We start from the raw sequence: 20,039 nt of genomic DNA on the forward strand, positions 1-20,039 counted from the left end.
CACTGCCCGCGTATTACACGCATCGCTGTATTTAGCAAGAAATATTTTATCTACAAATAATGGGACAGCAGTGGAGTATTGCGGCTATGATGTTAGCGGAAAATCCATTATAGGCCTACATCCAGAGTCCATTAAGTTGATTTCTGATAAACGTTATCTATATTTTCGCCCGCTCATGTCTGGCTGTGACTAAATTTATGCTAGAGCAGAGATAAACGATACAGAACAACGATATGGCAAATGTACAACAAGGGGAAGTTGTGTATCAAGTTGCAGCAACGAAACGTCGGAGTTTAGCTGACATGAGCGATAAATTTCAGCCGATTGCTGAAAGTATGTAGAGAGATACTATACCAAATAGGCTACTCTAAAGAACAAAGAGTACAACTTCACACATGACGTTATAAAAATGTGACGTCAATGACAAAATTGATCCAAGCAGTGAAAAATGGGCAATGAGTAAAAGCGACAAATGACAAAATGATTTCACTGATACTAGATTCCCAAGTTCTTTAACAGGCTACGGCCGTTGTAACAACACAAACACATTTAAAAATAAACATAGAAATGTATTGTCAATAAGAAATGTCAAATAATTACGTTATACATTACAAAGAAAACTAATATTTTTGACACCAAATGACTTAATTAGAAATAAGTATGTAAACACACACACTGTGGAAATTTTTCCTGGATTTTAAACATTCAGTAAATTAATCTATTTTGATTCGTATATTACAGCGTTTTATTTTTAATTTTTTAACATGTGGCACACTAAAGAAATCATTTAAAATTCCGCGACACACACATACGATCTAAAGCTGTGATGTCCAATCAGATGTGAATTTTGAGGGTTTTAGCAGGGGATGAAGAATATAAAATAGAAATAAATGAGATAAAAATTATGGTATTTTTAACGACGCCCACAACTACCGAGGATATATGAGCGTCGCCGGTGTGCCGGAATTTTTGTATGTTTTTACATACCACTAAATCTAGTGACATGAGCCTGTCGCATTTAAGCACACTTAAATGTCATCGTCGCCCTGAATGGCTCAGTGCGTACAGCGCTGGTCTTCTGTACCCGAGGTTGCGGATTCGATCCCGGCCCAGGTCGATGGCACTTAAGTGTGCTTAAATGTGACAGGCTCATCTCAGTAGATTTAATGGCATGTAAAAGAACTCATGCGGGACAAAATTCCGGCATACCGACGACGTTAATATAACCTCGACAGTTGCGAGCGTCGTTAAATAAACCATAATTTATTTTTATAAATGCCACTGACCTGGGCCGGGATTGAACCCACAACCTCGGACACAGAAGGCCAGTGCTATGCCAACTGCGCCACTCAGGATGACTAAATGATATACATGTATATATATGTATTAATATAGATGGTGGAGTGAAATGACCTTCCATTTTCAGAGCGAATAGCTCATGTTGTATGTAACAAAGAGTATATCATCATATTGGTGGAAAGTTCATAGTTTTTTCAGAAAATAATGTTTTTTTTAATGTTTAACAAGATCTTATTCGATAGCTATTGCGAGTAGAATAGTGATTTTTGCCCATATCGCTAGGAAAACCAATAAACAATAATTTATCTCTCGGGCATATTTCAATAGAGTAGACGGTTTTCGTGTAAATTTAATTTTAAAAACCTCTAATTTCAGTGCGAGTTGGTTGCAACACAGCGCCAGTGAACAGTTCATCTAGCGGACACACCGAGTTCGTTGATCTCTTACGTCTGTATCAAGATAAGACTGTGTTAACGGCGATGTTGCCGAACTGCTGAAACTTCAAACTTAATTTTTTAATTAACTGTGCATTTAATCACAAAACGTAGGATAATATACGTTTTTGCACGATAGTGTGTTTTTTCGCCGTTACAACAAACGGCCCCACTATTGGAAGTTGGTTTTACTGAATTCAGAGTTGCCAACCTAGATAAATATGTTGAAATAAGTTATTACAAGTAACTGCTGTAGGGTTGTAATTAAACTACTCCTGCCATCTACCGACATCTCTTTGACAAACTTCTTGCTGAGAATCAGTCAGGTATTCATAGTCTGACGTACATAGGTACTGTATATTTATATTTTTAAAAATATTATTTTCAAAATATACTATCTTGCAAAAAATACTGTACAATATCCGTTTGTGAAGTGCATTAAAAATCTCGGAAAATGAAAAACTTGCTCTGCTCGTTTTTCGAACTTCTCCTCGACTTTGTAAAAGCACTTCTAAACTTTGTAGCCTATCGTAATATACTATTTCTATTCATTTCAAAGTACCCTATCGTTCCTTTCAATCTGCAATTCTATTCCACTTCCACTCTGTATAAAATAAAATATTTTCAATTCTATATGCATTATTTTTAATCAACATAGGAAGAAATGATAATATGATGAATGGTGAAAGGGTATATGAGGCAAAAAGGTTGAGAAGAGAAACAAAATATACTACACATTATTCAAAAGTATAACTGAACCAATTTTTTGTATTTTTATTTAAAGTTTATTATAGAAATTTAAAAGTCAATCGTAGACAATTATTACAATGTAATATTAGTGTAATAATTGAAGCGTTGGGTCGAATAACGGTCTATGTTACAATTTTTCAAAATCGAGTTTTTAGTGGAATAATGCTCTGTATAGTCTTACACAGCTGTAACAAAAATTGTTTTTCAATATCTGTATCAGAGGCGCTTCTACACGAGTTACAACCATGAATTTCTTGGTTGGAACAACGGTCTATGTCACTACTCACTTCTAGCTTATCCAGTTGTTTACATCGTATCGGGAGTTATTGGAACGGGAGTTTGTTCTCTTTACGAATACTGGGTACTTGGACTCTGTGTATCAGGTTTCGGTTGATCTATTACGTAAAATGGACGACTGCAAGACAGTGACGATTTCTGGTGTAGATATTGGCCGGCTAAATAAATCTAAAAGAAAGGGAAAGATGTGGGTACGAAACTCGCTGAGAGATGTTGGTCTTGAGTATACAAGAAGGAAGGCGAAGTCGCAAGCTAGTGCGAAATATCCTCCAAGTAATATAAGTTCCTGTCTGTTATTTTCGCAGTATTTTATTAGTTGGATTTTAATTTACATTCTATCTAGTGTTAGCTGGTCTATATTATGTTTTGCCACTATATTTTATCTTAGAATATTTTATAAACGTATTTTGTTTCAGGAACAGATTTGTGGAAATTCTTGTAAGGAGATGTGCTCACAGCTTGTTCTGATGTAGGAAAGGAGCTGTTTAAAATGTATTACTCTCTTACAGTCAGCATTTAAAAACTGCGATTGTTATTGTCTTCATTATTAATAAAATTTATACTTAACAGATAAGCCATCTGTTGGAATAGACACTGAATATTTGGGATAGGGGTTCAAATTCCATTCCCCAACAATTTCTCAACTGTAATATTTAATTTTCTTTATTCGTTGCTTATTGTTACAACTTTAATTAATTTAATGGTGTTTCTACATATCAATACTGCAGTTATTTTCTAATAATAGTGTTATTATTTGATCAATATTGTATGTTTATTCATAATATGACATCGAGTGTAACGTTAATAAATTACATGGTGTTAATTCATATTAAAATATAGCATTTAAAAATAAATGGCATAATCATTTTGTTCATAATTTAACCTTTTTATTGATATTGTATATTTCATAACAAGCAAAAAGAATTCAGTGAATCCAGCTGTAAGAACAAATATGGGTTAGCAATAAACAAAAGGGATCGAGAGATGAAGAAGATACTGAGATAAGAAGTCAAGATTCTGCAAGAACTGGAAGAGATGAAGTAACATTAGCGACACCGAATAGAGGTACGTCAGTGGGAAGAAGTAAGGGACAGAAAAGTTATAACTTAAGAGGTTGGTACATGAGTGACAAAATATAGGAAAGTGATGAAGTGAAAATAGTGTGCATGAGTGACAAAACTTAGGAAAGTGATAAAGTGAAAAGAGCGATAGTGGCAGAAAAGACGGTAAGGCAAGGGAATAATAGTGAAAAAGGATAAGATACAAATAATAACCAGAAAGTGATAATAAGTATGTAATGATACAAATATAAAAAAGAAAGTGGGAATGGTAATGTAATGAAACTGTAGAAACTACTTCGTCTGAAAATATACAGATTAGATTAATTGGAATAATTGATCAGTGAACGTTAGTGGTTCAAGTGAATAAACAAGTTAACTATGGAAGAGTTCAACTAATGTAAACAATGTTGGGAAGAATTAATAAGAGATTGAGAGAAGTGATTGTTTGGTTAAATGAGATTAGTATGAATAAGATAGATAACTAGGAAAGGGAGGGGTAAATATAAAAAGAAGGGAGGGAAACAGAGGTGAGTGACGTGATAGAAAAGTGATCAGGATCATTTATATGTAATAGCTTGATGCTTAGAAAAAGCATAAGCAGAATGTTATGTATCCAAGGGAGTGATGGCACTGCATGAAGAAATGTGAAGGGCCATGACGACAGATGTAAGCTGGTGGAATAAATATATCATATCATATTTTATAATATTCTGATTGTATAAAACTGTTTATTGTCTGTTTCCCCAGTAGCATTTCTGTGGAGTTAAAAATGTTACAAACTTCTATGATATGTAATATGACTTCCGAAAAGATACAGCCGTATACTTCGCTTAGTATACAAAACATATTGTTGGAATAACGGTTTATGTTGCCCGTCCAATAGTAAATTTATGAGCGGAATTACGATGTAACATTTTTGTTCTTCCTGCACATTTAGCAGATTGTACAGTACGATTATTTAGTCCTGACAGTCGCCGGCAATGTGCGCCTTGGTCAGACGAGTCCATTTAGTTACGCCAAGTGGTGTTTGGGTTAGTCACTCGCTTGCCTTCGTAGCGATCGGATGTCATGCGTGCGGTAGAGCGGTATGTTTCCAGTACAGTTAAGCTGTAATGCATTCCTTTACCGACCGCTCTCCCTTATCTCTACTACAGAACTCTCCCCACTACTCCTTCTTTCGCGTCGCCGAAGCTGTCAGGACTAAATAATCGGTCTGATAGACCGTTATTCGGCCCAACGCTTCAATTATAGTATTAGTCATGTTTCCTTAATTTATTTTAGTCGTTGAAAGTTGCTTCTTGTGAACTCACTTTTTAAATATTTTTTTCATTTTTATTTTCACAATGTTTTCTACGACAACCTTTACTATTGACTCATTATATTTGTTAACATCTATGAACCCCTGTAGTTGAAAACGCAAGAAATAAATAATTTATTTACAATTTATTATGAATTAATCGAATAAGATTGCATTATTTAGCACTAATATATATATAAATATTGAAAATATGTATATATATATATATATATATATATATATACATATTTTCAAATCTCAGCACATTATTATCTTCTTTTCAAATTAAATTTTTAATTTATTAAAACAAACTGAATCAGTCAGTAACTTTCGCGTCGACTAGAATCCTATCCACGACTGGTAGGGCGGACAGTTCTGTGGTCTCAACTGAAATGCGGCAGTTTAATATCTCTTAATTGCGCGGAGGCAACTCGTGCGGAAGTACAAAGAGGAACTTTTCATTCGTCAGGCGACAAGCGACTGAGCTCTTTCAGTTGCCAGAAAGCATGAATTGGTGCAAGCTAAAGCGCCATTCCTTTTCCAAACTTCTCTTTCATTATTTCATCACTTTTTTCAGAAATGAAAGAATGCTTCCCAGAAATTGAAATTGTTCACGAGCAGGTATAGCTCATTTAGTATCTTAAGCGACATTACACCTTGCGCAGACTCGAGCAGCAGTACCTATACTAAAGAAAAGCAAATCCACGACCTTCACTCCTATCCTAGCTACTGTACATGTTCAGTGTAAGGGTTGACCAAAGCTTAAACTTGTAGCTATTCATTGGTTTTATCATCAACCACGGGAAACATTTACAGACATCTATTTAGTTGTTGATGAGACAGCCGATGTTGCAAGTGTTCATATCGTAGTATACTTGTGCTTGAAAATTGTCTGTGTCTTACCATGACAAACATTTTGTAAGTGTAATTTATTTTATTTACTTTTAAGTGGAACTAGAACTTTGTAATTTTATTTGTACACTTATAAGACATGAATACAACGTATTATTAGGTAAGTTTGCAATTTACTGTGATTACTTCGCGTTTATAATACGCTAAACTGAAGCGACCTATATGTAGGACGGTAGGATGATCCGCGTACATTTCTGTTAAAATAATTTTGTCTTTTTAATATTTAAAATTCTGTATCCAGCAATATGTATGTTACATTGTGAATAAAAGAGCAGATTTTCAAGAGCACCATGGCTGCAAACAATTTATCAAGAATAAACCCATCAGGTATGGCTTCAAATTTTGGCTTGGCGCTACAGACAATGTATTCGTCATTTGGTTTGAGCCATATCAAGGGGCTTCGACCCCAATAAAAGAAGATTATCAACAATAAGGCTTGGGAGGTAGCATCGTGTTACAGTATTCTGACGTGTTAAGGTTTGAGCACCCTGATGCAGCCTATCACTTTTTCTTCGACAACTTTTTCACCAGTATTCCTCTATTTGTGGAGCTAGGAAAGCGAAAGATCAGAGCTACTGCTAAAATTCGAGACAACAGGAAGTCAGACTGCCCCTTGGTGACTACTCTTGAGATGAAGAAAAGATAGAGAGGATCTTATGACTTCCAAACAGCTGATGCAAAAGTTGTCGTTTGCAAGTGGAACGATAATAGTGTCATTACTGTAGCATAAAATTCCGTTCCTGTGAACCCACTGCAAAGTGTCTCTAGATATTCAAGACTTGAGAAAAAGAAAATTCAAATGTCTCAGTCCAGAAAGAAATCTATCTACAACAAACACATGGGTGGAGTTGATCGTGAAAATCAGAATATATCATTGTATAGAACTGTCATTCGTGGTATAAAATGGTAATTCCCCATAATCATGCAGTTTATTGACATGGCTGAGCAAAATGCATGGCTTCTCCACATAAATAATGACGGAAAGCTGGATCATCTGGCATTCAGACGACAAATAAGCGCTCAACAAAAAGAGACCCAAGCAAGGCATCGCGAATGGAACATGCAGATTCGACAGGCTCGAACATTTGGTGATCTAACAAAACTGTCAAACCAGTTGTAGAGTGTGTCATCAGACGACTTCCTGTAGGAAGGAAGTGTGGCATTGGCTTACATGTCAAGTGTTTTCTTGTATATCACACTAATGTGTAGTAAATATTCAGAACTTCCCATGTTTGTGACAGTTTATTTATGTCATCACTGTGATTAGTTCATTTTCATTTTCAAGTTACAATATTTCACAATTTACCTCTGAATTATATATGTGGATTTATTTTGTTGCAATTCACAGTAATGAACACTGAATGTTCATATTATTACATTGCTCATTTCAGGAATATATAAGAGAAAACTTGTGTTTACAGTTTATAACATATTATCACAAGAATGAGTTAAAGTATTCAGTCTAAAATTACATTGTTGCATTATACAGTGCGATCCAAAAGTCCCTCCGCAGCTCCATTAGTTATAGTAATCCTGTAGACAGCTGGTACGTAATCTTGTAGAAAGTTGACACTTCCCCATTAATTCCGGTTTGACAACCTCACATCCCCAGTCAATCATATGCTTAGCGGCCAGTACTGCCACTTAAATTCTCTGCCTAGTGGATTCTCGGCTGCACCGTGGCTACAGAAGCACTACGGAGGAACTTCTCGCTCGCACTGTATTATTGTAGTTTTGATTTACATTGAGATCACAACTCGCTGTATTTGCATTCGCTCCTACATTTCGGACAACTAATGCATATTGCCCATATGTTCTCCCTATATCCTACCGACCTATATGCAGGACGCCACTTATTTAAAAAACCAATGCCATGATTACTTAGTGGATGTTAAAAAACTATATAAACGAATATTTTAAGTACATTTTATAAGGATATGATATTATGTGTTTATAATTCACTAAACTACATTCTCACCTGGAAAATTAAATTATGCAATCGTATATTATTCAGTCAAAATCTATCTACAACTTTTCGACAGAATTCATGGCTAGCTGTTTTATTATTGTTGAACTTTCTTTTTTCGAAGGATTCGAAGAACGTCCAATCGCTTCTCGGTCATGGTAGATTTCAACTATGCCTGTATATACGCGAGAGTTGCCGTAAGCAGCGATGCCGTGTGATGGAATAGCGAAGTTCTGCTCATGTACTTGACTTAGAAAGAATTCCATTTATTTTTAAACCCCTTATTTACAGTGAGATGTAAAAATAATTTATGTCTACATTATTCAAATAATAAAGTTTTGAACATCATTAATATGGATTAAAATATTTCCATTAGAATCACTGCAGTATTTTACCACGATTGTTGAGGAGCCCATGTATAGCGTATAAAGAGAAAGGTTAATCAGTTTCACTAGAGTTTTATGACTGGCTATATTTTAGAATAAAAATGTAGGCCTATTTAAAATATGTGCAGTAACCGAACTATAAAATAACGTTGTGACGAGGTTACGTAAGTTTTAACGAAGTTATTAGTGTACTGGAAGTGTAATCAGATGCTGGCGTATTATTCGCGGCTATTTTATTGCTACTTCATTGCTGCGTTACGAATAATGAAGCATTAAGTAAATACAACTGCGACTTAGGAACACTTATCAATCACTATAATATATTCCAATAAAACAAACACAACATGCTATGGCACTACTATTAATCATAAATATGGAAGGAAATTATAGCAATAAAAGTTATAGTACAGCAAGAAAAATATACAGTGTGTAATTTAAAATCATTACGTTGCTTTCCAGTTAAACAGGGCTTTCATTTCAAAACTTCCCAGCCTAAATAACTAATTATTTAAATTGAATTCAATTTAAACAAAAAAAAAACATGTCAAGTTAGATATTGAGGGGGAAATCTGAAAACAGGCTTAATTGTATTTTGGATTTCACCCCCACACCCAGCCACCCCACTTTGAAATTTAAAATAGCACCCCTATAATTTTATACTTAAACTAGTGGCCTGTAGCAGCAACTGCTGCTTGATAGAGATTGAAAACCACAATAAAATTCCTATACACAAAGTCCGACATTACTGACAACATTCATGACCTTAAAAAACCTTAACACAGCTGTATTAATAACTCAAATGAAGATGAAGTACACAGCCCTCTGCACAACACTACGAAATGAACTGCAAGATGTCCTACGGTATACGTTTTTGCTACGATGGACGCACCTATTTTTTAAATTTTTACATCGTAATACGTAATACTGTCTTCATGCATAATTTCACTTCTTGAAACGTTGTTACAAACATCATTTTCTACATAGTCGTTTATAAGTTCTTAATGCACTACATTTCTAAACTTACTATGTACCACATTTTCTTGGTCGACCAGCTACACTCATAATAATGAACTAATAAAGAAGAACTAAATTCACAACGTAACAACATTATTACATTTTAACTAATGCCAGATAAAAAACACACGTACCATATTGAAGAACGAAAAAAATACGTGATAGTTGGAAGATGAATAAACCATTATTACGGTATCGAGGTCTCGAAAAGCATGATATTGTGACGTCAACATCTCGCATGTACAGAAGGATTCGATAACTACATTTGTGAACGTTTTAAGAAAACACGATGTTTGAAATTTCATTATTTGAAACATATCCTTTTCTATAGGGGAGAGTCGGGTAGTATCGGACATCGGGTAATATCGGACAGTGAGTTTCTTTCATCTACCACACGATGATAGTACCTGATTGATATGGTTACGTTTCTGTGATGTCGCATAGAGAAACGTAACCATGTCATTCAGGTACTACCTTATGGTGATAGATGAAAAAAACGCACTGTCCTATACTACCCGATGTCCGATACTACCCGACTCTCCCCTACACATAGCCCCACATTACTGACACTATTCATGACATTCAAGAAACCTCAAAAAGCTGTATTAATAACTCAAATGAAGATAAAGTACATTACGTGAACCACGGCCCTCTGCACAACACTACGAAACGAACTGCAAGATGTCCTACGGTATACGCTTTACTGCGACGGTCGTACATATTTTTTAAACGTAAAGCTTTTTATGAACTTCGCTACAAACCATTTAGATTTTCCCGCAATATTAATGTTATTAGCTTTATATAGAGACGTCACACAACCTCACAGGATGTATAGTTTTCATAAAATTTTCTGCCACATTTCAAATTAAATATATAGATATGAAAGAGTATTCAATTGTTTATACACCTCATTCATTTGTTTTCTATCGTCGCCTGGCATTCTGTATTTTTCTTATTATCAGTTGATTGCAGGATGAAAACACAGCTTATTTTGTGTAATTCCCCAAATTTAATCAATAAGGATGATTTATGTTCTCTCTTGAAGGGTATAGGCCACATCATTTTAAAATAAATTAATACACAAACATGAAATGCTCAATAAGTTTTTGTAGCTTTATTCTCTTCAGCTCTAATCAACAATAACAACAATCCGGATTGCAAGGCGACAATAGAAAACAAAAGATGCGAAAACAAATGAATGACATGTATAAATAATTGATTACTCTTTCATATTTAAGTATAAAAATATAATGGTTCCATTTGAGATTTCAAAGTGGGGTGGCTGAGAGGTGGGGCTGAAATCTAAAATGCAATTAAACCTGATTTCAGACTTCCCCCTCAATATCTAAATTGACGTGTTTTTTGTTTAAATTGTATGTATATTTTGCTGAAGTTTGAGTTATCATGTCGCAAATTTCTAAAGAAGTTTTCAGAGTGCGGAGAGAAACAAAAAAATATATATATATTTATGTAAGATTAATTGTAGTGATAATTTCTCATTTAACATCCTTTTAAACACAATTATTCGTGCTTGTATTGTATACAGAGACTCTCTACAGTTATAGCTATACCCTACCGAAGGCAGCTAGACTTTGAAGATTATAAGTAGTCCTTGGCATAGCTTTTTTCGGAAGGGAAGTGACACTCATGTTGCTAGATGTAGGGAAACTTTCCTCCGCAGAGGGACTATTTAATATCTGCATTCAGAAAAGAAAAACATAAAATTTAAAGAAACTTTATTCAGCATTGAGAAAAAATGTGCGGTAAATAGAGGAAGTAAGAAAGAAAAATAAGGATTATGAGGTGTGACAAATAAGGTAATATTAAAAACAAAATTTTATAAATAAGATTGAATTATAGGGGTGGAGAGGTAAGTAATTAAAAAAAAATAAGAAACTGAATAAGATTTGTTTAAAAGGAGAGAAAAGTAAATATCATAAACTAAGAAAACAAGAGTAATTTATAGGAAGAGAAAGCTAAATTAAATGTGCGATTTGTAGGTCCATACAGGACAAAGAATTCATTTAGACTTTGGGAAAGACAATGCGATTTTAACTAGGCTATGGGGGAAATATAGAAATTTATGTGATACAGACTGTGAAGTCTGTGGAGGGAATGGGTATTTATTCTTTAATTTTTATAATTTGATTATATTATTTATTTTAAATGTTTTTTAACTTGTAGTGTTTTTAATATTGTTGCGTTTCTTACTTATTATGCAATTGACGTGTACATCCTTGTATATGACCATGCATATAACAATCAATCAATCAATCAATCAATCAATCAATCAATCAATCAATCAATCAATCAATCAATCAATCAATCAATCAATCAATCAATCAATCAATCAATCAATTTTCAGTATCTGAATATAAGTAAGAGAGAAGAATGTATTTTCAAATTTTGAGAAATAGTATACGACTTTAAGAGTTAAAGACAAAGGGAAAAACTAATTTTAAACAATAGGGAAAAATGTGTATGTGAAGAAACAAAAGTTTTCAAACACCGACAAATAGGGCAAGAATTATTAGATGAGAGTTGGGCACGACAAATAAGGATATAGCACACGAAGAAAAAGTTTACAAATTATAGGGGAGGTGAACAAAACAAGTTTAACATTTTGGGAGTAGGGTGAAATGTAGAGGAAAAGGGGAACAGAAGTGAAAGTTATAAAATAAACATTAATAAATAGGGTACAATGTATAGAGGTAGGCAAACAGGTGAGAACATTTTAAAATAAATATAAACAAATTCCTTGTAATGTATAGGAGAAGAGGAAGAGAAGAAAGTTTAAAATAAACAGGATCAAATAGGGTACAATGTAGAAGAAATAGAATAGAAAATTTTAGATAAGCATTAACAAATAGGGTGGAAGCATGTATAGAGGAAGACGAACAGAAGAGAACGATTTAAAATGAACATTAATATATAGGGTGCAGTGTATAGGACAAGGGGAACGGGAAATAAAGTTTTGAAATAAACTTTAACTAATAGGAATAATGTATGGGAAAAGGGGAACAGAAGGTAAATTTTTAAAAGCGGAATGGAATATATAGTAGAAAAGGAACAGAAGGGAAAGTTTTAAAATAACATTGGCAAATGGACTGTAATATACAGAGTCATTCACGAAGAATGTGCAATACTCTAGGATGTGATTTCTGGCATCATTCTGATGAAAAAAAGTTCATATAAACATATGTCATATTTTTTTAATTGAGTGAATTACGCCCTTCTGAATGTTAAACACAAACGTAGATATTATGAAGGTTTAAGCGTATAAATTATTTACAGTAATGGTACTGGGAGTATTATAAATTCATTAAAGAAGATTCACGTTATTACTTACCTGAACATTCTCTATTAAAGCCGGTTTTCAAAGACCCCACCTTCTGGAGCAATACACGTAGCCGCCCGAGTGTGAACTGCGCGCTCTACATTCTCTAACTTCCGTTGTTCGGATGCTAGGTAGATACGTTGTACCGGTGTTCAGTTATCTCTAACCGTGACCCTGATGTCACGAGATTTTGTGTCGCTGCTATCAGCTGAACTGTAACACATACGGCTCCAGACGTCCAGAGAGAGAGAATTCACAAGAATGCGTGTTACGGAAGAAAGAAACGTGATTTTATCCGAAACTATTCAAAGTAGGACACATGTATATATGAACGTTTTTCATCAAAATGATGTCAGAAATCAATCCTAGGGTATTGCACAATCTTCGTGAATCACCCTGAATAGTAGAAAGAAAACAGAAGGGAAAGTTTTAAAATAACATTAACAAATAGGGTGCAATGTATGGGAGAAATAGGAGGAGGGGAATAGAAGGGGAAGTTTTAAAATAAACTGTACTGAATAGGATGGAATGTATATGAGACGGGGAACAGAAGGGAAAGTTTTAAAATAAACATTACCAAATAGGATGCAATGTATATGAGAAGGGGAACAGAATGGAAAGATGTAAAATAGACGTTAATAAATAGGATGCAATGTATAAGAGAAGGGAAATAGAAGGGAAAGATTTTAATGAATATTATCAAATAGAATACAAAGTATAGGAGAAGAGAAACAGAAGGGAAAGTTTTAAAATGAACATTACCAAATAGGATGCAATGTATATGAGAAGGGCAACAGAAGGGAAAGATGTAAAATAAACATAAAAACATAGAATGCAATGTATAGGAGAAGGAAAAAGGAAGGAAAATATTTGAAATGAACATATCAAATAGGATGCAAAGTATAGGAGAAGGTAAACAGAAGGAAAAGTTTTAAAATATACATTGGCAAATAGCTTGCAATATATAGGAGAAAGGGAAAAGAAGAGAAAGATTTAAAATAAAATTTAACAAGATATAGAGTGTATTGTGCAGGAGAAGGGGAATAAAAGAGAAAGTTCAAGTTGAACATTAGCAAATACTGTGCAAATTCTAAGGGAAGGCAAACAGAAGAGAGAGGGAATATGTATTATATGTCTTTCTCGTGTTAAATTTTACCGTACCTGGTTAATGTATTTCAGCCTTTTACGGACCATCTTCAGAACTGGTTGGTGCTGGTCTTGGCGCCTTTTGTTTGTGTTTCCTGTCGGGGTGTATTTGTGTAGTGTAATGTGGATTGAAAGAGTGTGTGTGTTCTGAAATTGAATTGTGTGTTGAGAATTTCATTTGGATGTGTTTTTTGTGTGTCTGTATATTTCGTATTGTTCTAGTGTGTTTAGTTTCTGGCTTTTTGGTTGAATATGTAGAATTTCCGTATCTATGTTGATGTAGGTGTGGTTAGCATTTGTGATGTGTTCTGCATATGTGGAAGTGTTTTTTTAGTTTTGTTATGGCTGTGATGTATTCTTTGTAACGTGTTAGAAATAATCTGCCTGTCTGTCCTATGTAGAAGTTGTTGCAGGTGTTGCATTTGCGTTTGTATACGCTTGTGTGGTTGTATTTGTTTGTTTGTGTTGTATGTGTGTTGAGATGCTTTTCTAGAGCATTATTTGTTCTGTAGGCGATGTTGTAATTTAATTTCTTGAATGAAGTTGCAATCTTGTGTGTGTGTGTGTTTTTTTTTCGTATGTTAGTGTGATGTATTTTTTTTTTGTGTTTTTGTGTTTGTGTTGTATTCTTATGCTTTTTGTGATTATGTTTTGTCTTTCTTATTATGTTGTCTGTCATGTTAGGGTTGTATCCGTTGTATTCGTTTTCTTGTGCTATGTATTTGATTGTGTTTAGCTCTTCTTTGTGATATAGTGTTAAAAGTTATGTAATCAAGATGTATAGAAGAGAGAGTTCTAAAATGAACATTAACAAATAGGTTGAAATAAGTAGGAGAGGGAAATAGAAGATAGAGTTTTAAAAGGAGAACAAATGAGATACAATGTAAAGGGAAAGAAAAACAGATGAAAAATGTTTAAAATATACATTAATAAACAGACACGTTGAATGTTAACTGCCATATTAACAGCAACTAAAAATTCTTTATATTGACGAGATTCGAAAGCAAGTCCTTGGCTTCAGGCAGCGATACACCTGTTCTGTATATCGAGGTTCACTTAGATCTATTCTGAAAATTCGCTTTCTGATTAATCTTTCGTTCTCGCACAGCTTTTAAATGGAACTGTAACTAGTTTAAATTGTTAGTAAGCTTTATTTAACAACTTTATATAGAGTTTGGGACGTCAGAAATGAACGATTATATCTGAAAATAGCATAAACGACAAGTCACTGATAAGTAGAAACAATGAGGTAGGTTCATATAGAACACGCCATATAAAATATCTCGCGCCAAGTTTCGCCCGAGACAAATCTTGCATAATGCGAGAGGCTGTTGAAGGTTTATAAGTGCTGCCAACCACCGAGGAGTTCCTGAGCGTCTTCTGCAAACTGGTCCTGTCTTACTACGTGGCCATGGGGATACCTCGTGGTATTTCTGCTTTGTTCATTTTGGTAAGTTTTAGTATGCGCTGGTATTTATTATTATTATTATTATTATTATTATTATTATTATTATTATTATTATTATTATTGTTGTTGTTGTTATATTTGCTCTCACAACCTCAAAATGCTCGAACAGCTACCGATTAATTAGCGCCCCTCTTGAATAAAATCACATTATATGAGCATCTATGTGACGTATTTCTTATGCTGAAGTTAAGGATGTGAAAGCCAAGTAATCAATGGGGAGGTTCACCACTGTAGCCCTGGATGGCTATCAACTAGGAGTTGGCAGCTACTGCAAAATGCAACCCTTTCACATGCAGTAATCAATTTCAATAAATACATGAAGAAAGAAACCAAGTTTTATTTAACTGTCGTAGAGTGAAAACATAGTTTAGAGAGAAAAGTACAGATTTTAAAGTTCTTTGGAAAGGTATAAAGGAAGTTTAAATTAAACTATTAATACAACTGCATTTTCAGTTATATTTAATAAAAAATAATAATTTCAGAAATCATCACTTATATTTAAGATTAGTAACTATTATTTCAGGAAACATGAATTGAAATTTCAAATTGATAAGTTGAATTTCAGAAAGTTTCAAGTTTTATTTCAGAAAATATCAATATTACTGATTAGTAACTTTATTAATTTGACTATTTCACTTTTATTACGTCATACTACTTTTTACCAATAAAACGGTATGGAACAACGTGTTTCAACCATTATTTTCATGTTTTATTCATATAACTGTACATGGTAGGGTAAAGGTTGGTACTATTGTGATACGAGTAATATTGTGATAGTTCTTTTTGAAAATTTATTACAATTTTACTGAGCGAGACAAGGACCGATTTTATGCACCAACTTGTCCACAGACATTTCCTTAATACGGTGACACAAAAAACCAATCTTCCTCTCGCTCAGTAAAATTGTAATAAATTCTCAAAACGAACTATCACAATATTACTCACATCACAATATTATCAACCTTTAACCTATCTAGATTTAGTTGTCCGAATTTCAAAACATTCTTAGGAGGCATACAATAAAGATATCGAAACTTTGACATTCACGAGTTCTGCAACATACCAAATTTCAATAATGCTTCTATAAATTTAGCTTATATCAGTTATGGAGTAAATTGAGTGGTTTAAACTTTTCATAATATTACATGACTCAGTTCTTCGTACGTTGAAATCGCTTTGCAATATTATCTTTATGTTTATGAAAATATAAATCTGAAATTTGATATAAGCTTTAAAATGTATTAGCAGGAGCACCGGAAGGTTTTCATCTTGCTGCGGATCGTACTTTCTACGCTTTTATCTCCCACGTGGTAGCTACTAGGTTACATCCATTTTCGTCTTATTCACTTCAAAATTCACTTACGTTTCTTCAACGATACTGTGATGTACTGAGTGAGACAAGTGACCAGCAGGCTTGGAGCTCACATAGATTCCTCCTCACGGCCCCATATTTCCTTGAAAAGGATGCGCGATCGTGTATATTTTAATTGTTTCTCTTTTCATTTCCCTTTCCTTTATTGCGATTTAATCCAAACTCGTCTAGTCACTCGAGACTCCACCACCACTGCCACAATAAGTACGTTTACAAGGCGCGAGAAACACTCAAGGTCCTGCAGATCAATTTGGTGCCGAGCAAACACAAGAGATGCCTTATTTTTCGAGATGGAGATAATGAAAGGAAAATTGAGAGAGTATTCGAGAAATGACGGGAGGAAAACAACCTTGGCTTCGTCCAACAGAAATTTATCTCCGCCATCGCCGGGGTTTAAAATACAGGGTCTTTCATAAGTAACGAGCCTATCGAAAAATTAACTATTTTGGATAATTTATTGAAATGATGTTCATCCTCACGAGAAAGAACCCTTCCCGGTGCTGTACAGTCGATTTGGAAACAAACACCCCCTCCCCTCGCTGTCAGAGCTATTAAACGAAAGAATGGTTAGTGTTTTAAACCTACTGTATATTAAAACACACATATTTAAAAAGAGATTCAATTATTGACTTAATTGTAGTCTATAATTTTCAAAATGTTTTCCGTATCAACTCTTCAGGCGTAACCATTTGTATCGTGTGTTCAATTTGTTCCACTAATTCAGGAATGGTGCGTGGCTTAGTCGCACAGACACGATCCTTGATGAATCCCCAGAAAAAGAAGTCTAAGGGAGTCAAATCAGGTGATAGCGGAGGCCAACGGACTGGGCCTGTGCGACCGATCCACCTGTGTATAGGCATGACCATGTGCCATTATCCTTGGCGTATGGAAGGCCATGCTCTAGGTCATTTAAATTAGCATCAAATGCACATTACACATGGATAAGTAGCTTCCTCTGGCAGCGGGGAAATGGTGTGTTTGTTTCAAAATCGACTGTACGGCACCGGGAAGGGTTCTTTCTCGTGAGAATGAATATCATTTCAAAAAATTACCGAAAATAATTGATTTTTCGAAAAACTCGTTACTTATGAAAAACTCTGTAGATCACGTAGTTCTCATAAGCCAGCATTCTGCCAACTAAGCTACTAAGGGCACTAGTTGTGATATAACGTTCAGGGCATTAATCTGCCCATATCGTAGTGGCAATCAGAAATTCGAGTATATGTCGATGATGTAGTACGGTATGTTATCGGTACCAAACGAATACACGTGCAAAGGTATCAATGTGTCAGCTTAATTTTTATTGTAACTTGACATGTTGTAGTATTGATGTCTGTTATAAAGTTTTCATATGCTTATTGTTCAGTTCTGATAACAAAATATAATCGGACATTCTATTGTTAACAAGCTGTATATTCTGAACGGAAATCCACGTTTGCTAACGGTACTTATTGTATTAATAAAAATTTAATCTTTTCCAGGGTTTTATTCTTGCAACCGTAGAGCCTAAAGGTATAGTATACAACTTGCAATAAATGAAATTTTGAATGCATTCACGATAATTCGTGCTTAGAAAATATACAGGATGAATATAAACTGTAGGGACAAACTACAGGAAGTAATTACTGACAGGAAAAAGAGAAATAGTTCATGTGAACATATGTCCGGGAATGCACAGAGTCCTGAATATAGCACAATTACATTTCATTCCATGCACGATACTTATAAACGGCTTTTAAGGAACCCGGAGGTTCATTGCCGCTCTCACATAAGCTCGTCATCGGTCCCTATCCTGTGCAAGATTAATCCAGTCTCTATCATCATATCCCACCTCCCTCAAATCCATTTTAATATTATCCTCCCATCTACGTCTCGGCCTCCCCAAAAGTCTTTTTCCCTCCAGTCTCCCAACTAACACTCTGTATGCATTTCTGAATTCGTCCTTACGTGCTACCTGCCATGCCCATCTCAAACGACTAACCATTTAATTTACGACAGCTTTAGAGTAGGTGTTCGAAGTGTCCCCTATGAGCCTCGATGCAACGTCCACGCGTTACATCATGGAGTGACGCACCCGTTCGAATGTTCTGGTCTGTGTCCGAATAGAGTCACAGACTGCATTGACACGTTGTTTAAACATCTGCACATCAGAAACTAACTCAGCATACAAGACACTTTTTACAGTACCCCCAACAGGTAAAAATCAAGTAGTTTAAGTCCGGTGACCAGGAGGGCCATGAAACAGGACCTCTTTCTTCGATCCACCTTCTGGGGAAGATGTTGAGATGCTAACGAACGTCAACATGGAAGTGGGATGGAGCTCCATCATGCATCAACCACATGACCTGTCGCACTTCCAGTACCGCATTTTCCACCAAGGGAGGCAGAGTGTACTGCAGAAATCACAGCTATCTAGTAGCCAAAGAGGCATTGTGGAAGAAGGACTGGCCAAGTAGGTGGTCACCAATAATCCTAGTCTAAATATTAATGCTGAACCTAACTAATGCTCTTACGAGAACAATGCTGACATCCATCATAGAACATATGCATTTCTGGATACAAGTTTAGATGAGCTTTTTTTTAAATTTTCATGTCAGGAATCACTTCCTGAAATTTGCCCCTATAGTTCTTATTCACCCTGTATTTCATATTAAGTTGAGCTGAATACTGCTAATTTTAGCTCTTCTAACAGGTGTAAACCTGGAACTATAGTCCCGTCGCTCTAATTTCCGGCAGCCAATCGCGTTGCAGGTCGGCTACATTTAAACGTGTGCGTCTTGTGATTCGCTTATTAAGACGTTATTCATTTCTTAAGGCTCGATAAATACTTAATATAATCGCCCGCCATTTTGGCTCTTTCGTTGGCGCTCGCAGAAAGCACACGAAGACGTTATTTGCCGCTCAATTATTTGCTGAATTACAGTGCGTTTGATTTATTATCACAGGAGCTACGACATGATAATGTTTAACGATGTGGCAAATAGATTCCTCGTATGGTAGCTCGGCAACGTAAGAACAAAAATGGCGAACGGTACTACCTACCTAGACTTTTTAGAGCCTTCACTTCCTAAGACGTAAGCAAAGAGGAGGAGTCATGCCGGGAATAACAGCGTCGCGACTATAGGTTTCGTTTTTGGCGTTCGAAAAGTGACACGGGCAAGTAACAGACCGCTGAGGAGTGATTTAGCGCCTCAGATTTCAGCAATAAAATCTCGCGACTTACATATTACACTGCAGATATAATATACTGGCTTACATTACAGTAAGTATTGAAATTGTCAACCGTCTTCTCTAATATAC

General features: G+C 35.1%; 1 protein-coding gene across 1 annotated transcript in view; it reads left to right on the forward strand.

The window, feature by feature from the left end:
* The first annotated feature begins 15,212 nt into the window (after positions 1-15,212).
* The window catches only part of LOC138698333 (uncharacterized), a 31,015-nt gene continuing 26,188 nt past the window's right edge, over positions 15,213-20,039 (forward strand). Inside the window, exons 1-2 of the mRNA XM_069824175.1 lie at positions 15,213-15,349; positions 18,221-18,251. Of these exons, the coding sequence (XP_069680276.1) occupies positions 15,311-15,349; positions 18,221-18,251 (70 nt within the window). The 5' untranslated portion in view covers positions 15,213-15,310. The remainder of the gene's footprint in view (positions 15,350-18,220; positions 18,252-20,039) is intronic.

This window comes from Periplaneta americana, chromosome 4 (assembly GCF_040183065.1).
Source record: "Periplaneta americana isolate PAMFEO1 chromosome 4, P.americana_PAMFEO1_priV1, whole genome shotgun sequence".
NCBI lineage: Eukaryota > Metazoa > Arthropoda > Insecta > Blattodea > Blattidae > Periplaneta > Periplaneta americana.